At 44.4% G+C, this 4,701-nt stretch overlaps 1 protein-coding gene across 1 annotated transcript in view; it reads right to left on the bottom strand.

Moving 5' to 3' along the window:
* The window catches only part of kpnb1 (karyopherin (importin) beta 1), a 15,453-nt gene extending 12,466 nt beyond the window's left edge, over positions 1-2,987 (bottom strand). The window contains exons 1-2 of the mRNA XM_015394894.1: positions 2,701-2,987; positions 60-118 (exon numbers count right to left, since the gene is read on the bottom strand). Coding sequence (XP_015250380.1) covers positions 60-118; positions 2,701-2,740 — 99 coding nt within the window. The 5' untranslated portion in view covers positions 2,741-2,987. The remainder of the gene's footprint in view (positions 1-59; positions 119-2,700) is intronic.
* Positions 2,988-4,701: the final 1,714 nt, after the last annotated feature.

The raw sequence follows: 4,701 nt of genomic DNA, 5'->3' as shown, positions 1-4,701 counted from the left end.
TGATGGAGGGGTCAGAGTTCAGGGCGGCCATCAGGCCACAGCTTCCCCCCCAAACTAACCAGGTTCTCGATGGCCGCCTGCTCCAGAAACTTCTGCGCCGCCTCCAGTTCATTCCGATCTGTGGACAGAGAGGAAGAGGAGTTATTGAGGAGGAGCTTCTGCTCTCCTGGTTCTAATCAGCTAATGAGGAGAAAACGCCAGTTCAGCTTCACTGCATCCTGTTTGCTTTAGGACACATTCAGTCACTCTGTGAGGAGTTTAAAAAACTTAGATCTGACTAACCTAGATGCTCACATGGAGGACAAGCTAACATGCAGCAGTAGCAAATGAGAAGATGTGGCTAGATTAGCGCAAACATAGATGTATTATTTCAGATTAATCGGTCAACTTCCTAAGGTTTGTGGACTGAAGCTAAACTTTCAAACCTTCCTGCCTTTGGAACAGACCCTGAAACGGCGCTTCTGTCATTTTTTAAATTAGAGCAACACTAGATTAAATAAATAAAGTAAATCCTACATGAACGTGAACATCAACAGGTTTTCTAGGTAAAGGGGTTTATGAATCTTTATGAAATGGTTATGGTGCTGTGGGCCAGAGGGGGTAGATTACCCAGAAAACCGATTACTAGAAAGTAACCAAAGAATGTACTAAAGCAAGAGTAAAAAGGTACTTTCTACAAAACACTACTCCAGTAGCCATTTTACCTTCTGATTTAAAGTAAAACAGAGTTTTTTGAAATCCTGCTGCATCAAAGCGGAATATTAAATCAGAAAATACAGATAAACATCGTTACAACATACTAAACATGAGCAGAACAAACATTTCCAAATCAACCTGTACAGCAGGTAATAGATGGAGACCAGGCCGGGATTGATGACCTCCAGCTACGATAAAAACTGTTCATCGGGTCACAGAATACCCCGTTACTCAGGGCGGGTAGAGTAACCAGATATTTTACCACACTTAGAGATAATCTCACAAGATTATTTCTTTACTAAAAGGAACCAGAGCTGTAAAGTACAGCAGCTTCAAGATTTCATTTATTTCTAAAGGTGATTCAGGTGAATGTAGCTAATTGCTAACCAGCTCTGGCTAAACGGATTTATTGGTCGATTATCAAGNAAAACATTTGATTGACAGATGACCGTTGATATATGATTGGCCAAATTTAGGTGTTCAGGCTGACGTAGAACTAACTGGGCTGAAGAAGATAACGGAAAAAACACAGATTTTAAGATGGGGTTTATGTGAACATTTTCCAAATTTTTTGGACAATATGGTCTGACAAAAAAACATTTAAATACATGTTTTAGCCAGAATGATTTGACAGTTAAATATGGCTTCCCTATGACTTGAACTGCAGAGTTAATTCTGTTGTTTTGTACTTGTAAGAGTGTTATGGCAATAAAAACNTGCAGAGTTAATTCTGTTGTTTTGTACTTGTAAGAGTGTTATGGCAATAAAAACGGGGAAAAATCTTTTTAGAAAGTACTAAGATGTTGCTCAATGTTTACTGCAAACGGATACGGTTTTTCATCCAGATGGTGGAAAACTTTATCCAAACTCTGCTGCTTCTCATAGTTACTGCAGACCAAGTCATCCTGAAAACAAGAACTAGATGAATGGTCACTGATGGGGAAGGACATGTTCATTTTATGTTTTGAAGAAGCATTCCACCATGGACAAAAAGAAAAAACATTTAATCCCAAACATAGAATGGTGTGAGAACTTTCCAGAATCTGGTCCTCATCCTATAACAGATTTAATCTAGAAGATGTAGGACCTGATCTCAAACTGAGTTTCATTGTGTTCAGGATTCCTGAACTAAATTAAATCTAAGGTCCAGATATTTCTCTATTCAAGGTTTCTGCGGTTGGATTAAATTTTCTACATCTATTTTTGGAAGATTCTGTTTAGAGAAGAAAAAAAGATCCAGATCGATTTAGATTCTGACCCAGAATCGGTTGATATTCCTTAGAAACGGCCAAAATGCTAAAGCTAAGGATCAAATGCCAACTTCGGTAAAATTTAAACCATGAACCGGCTCAGGAGCGGATCCACAGCAAACGATGCGCAGGAGTGGGTCCTTTTCCACGCAGGACCAACCCCGCTCTGCCGCAGGAACCCGCCGAGCATCTCAACATGTGTGTTAGCTGCTAACGCTAGCCGCTGACCGGAACCAGAGCCGCTCTGGTGACTACAGCCGCTAAAACTGGATTAAAAGATCATCTTTAGGCGACAACTGCTCGGAACTTTTAACACTTAACTAAAAGTATTGGTCTTAGTTTCGTTTTTGGTTCTGGACGCTGAATCGGAAGAAAAAAGGAGGCCGAAGGTGTGAGTGAGCCGCGCTAACAGGCTAACACCGGGCATGGGCAGGGTCGGCGTCCGGTTCAGCCTCCCGCAGGAGCAGCTTCGCCCGCAGAGGGACCTGAACGCCCCCAGTAGGGTCTCCCATTCAGCCTCAACTGGGGCGGAGGATCCCGGTTCGTTTGGATCAGACTGAAACTGAGCTGAAACGCGGCCGGAGTGCGGAGTCACCCGCCGCGGAAGGCCTCAGTTAGCTTTAGCATCAGGAGCTAACAGCTCCATCCGCCCTAACAGAAACCTTCTCCTGGTCCTCAAGCACTAACCCGTCAGGCCCGAACCTAGAGCTCCAGGTCCGGCTGGAGTGAGCGGTGTTCCCTCCCCGGTACTCACCCGGAGAGACGGTTTTTTCCAGGATAGTTATGAGCTCCATCCTGTGGCCCGGCTGCTGCTGCTGCTGCCGCCGCTCTTCGCTTGGTCGGTTGGATAACAGTGCGTGATGTGGTTCCCCTTAGCCCGGTCTGAGCAGCCACAGGGCGGGTCCGGACAGCTTCGGTTGGATACTTTTGGGATTTACTCCGACGGTGCAGGAAATGTTCACGGCCGCAGCTCGCAGAAACGCCGCCCGTTCGCGAGGGAAAGGAGCGCGCGGTTCTCTCACGCGGAGGGATATCACGCACTGACGCACGTACGGCGTCGCCGTGCGACGCTTTAATCGCGGAAACATTGGGCGAAATGGGATCATTATCGCCACCTGCTGCTGCGGAGGAACCAGCGACCGTCTAGACCAGCCTGATCAGTGAGACCAGGACCTGCTGGTTCTCCAGCATGAATTACAATTTAACAGTATATTTAATAAATTAACAGAACCACCCCCACACACACACACACTCACACACACTTTTTTTTTTTTACCTTACCCCCACTTTAGGAAATCTAGATCTAGAACAAGTAGAACTCCTCTGGAAGTATCTGCTCTGTTGTAGAACAGAACTCAAAGTTTTACCGAATTTTGCACCATATTTATTTATTTTGCACCAGTCTGGATCTTTCCATATTAATGCATTTTTCACCGTTATTTTTAAACTGGTTTCATTTTCTCCTATCCTGTTTACACTCTGATCACTGCTGCACTTTATAAATAGAAATGTTAATTTCACTGTCAAAAGATGAATGCAACAAAAGTTTGCTTTCTACACACTGTTTTTAGGGAGACCTTGGGTTCCGCCATCTTGGTACTCCCCACTCCCACAGAGACATGCAGTAAAAATGCCTCCCTGTGTAGCATTGGCTGCTAAAACCAGCAGTTTTCTGTCTGCAGGAAGACGTTCCACTGGTAATTTCCCAGTCAGTGGATGAACTAAGCAATAAATCCATCTATAACCGATGGATCCTATAGTTTAGTCTGGAGACTGACATTAGTCTGGCTATTTGACTGACTGGAAGACGGTCAGTCTGTGTTAGAACTTGGGACACTGAGTGAATCAGGTCTTCATGGTAGAATATCTGCTAGTAAACCATGGCTAAGGACCGGCAACAAGCAGAAGATACTTGATTGGGCTAAAGAACACCAGGAACGGACATTAGACCAGAGGAAATCTGGCTTTGGTCTAAAGGGTCCAAATTTGAGATCCTTGGTTCCAACCATTGTGTCTGCGTGCGATGCAGAAAAGGTGAACGGATCGATTCTACATGCCTGGTTCCATGTGAAGCATGGAGGATGAGGTGTGATGGTGTGGAGGTGCTTTGCTGTTGGGGATTTATTTATAATTGAAGGCGTACTGAACCAGCATGGCTGCCAAAGCATCTTGCAGAGGCATGCTATTCCATCCGGTTTGCATTTACTTTTCAACAATGACCCCTAACACACCTCCAGGCTGTGGAAGGGCTATTTGACCGAGGAGGAGCGTGATAGGCTGCTGCGCCAGATGACCTGGCCTCAACAATCACTGGACCTGAACCCAATGGAGATGGTTTGGAGTCAGATGGACCCCAGAGTGAAGGCTAAAGGGCCAACAGGGTCACCATGGGGAGCAGAGCGGCTGAAGGCTCGGCTCCCCAGCTCTGGAACTCACTCTCTCCCCTTATTCAAAGCCAGACTCAAAACCCATCTGTTCCAGCTCGCTTATCTGTGAATACACTGCTCTTTTCCCTATCCATAATTGTTTTTATGTTCCTGTATCTGTATTGTTGTATTTTCATCTTTCTTTTCATTTATTTTTCAGTATTTTCTGTAAAGTGACCTTGAGTGTCCAGAAAGGTGCTGTTAAATAAAATTTATTATTACATATTTTCAGCTGTTTCACACAGTTTTGTTAAGTATATAATTCCACGTGTTCATTCATAGTTTTTATGCCTTCAGGGTGAATCTACAATTTTCAGTCATGAAAATAA

Source organism: Cyprinodon variegatus, unplaced genomic scaffold, assembly GCF_000732505.1.
Source record: "Cyprinodon variegatus isolate N-32 unplaced genomic scaffold, C_variegatus-1.0 Scaffold713, whole genome shotgun sequence".
Taxonomy (NCBI): Eukaryota; Metazoa; Chordata; class Actinopteri; order Cyprinodontiformes; family Cyprinodontidae; genus Cyprinodon; species Cyprinodon variegatus.
The sequence above is the reverse complement of the archived record's forward strand: the minus strand, read 5'-3'. Positions and strand labels throughout refer to the sequence as shown.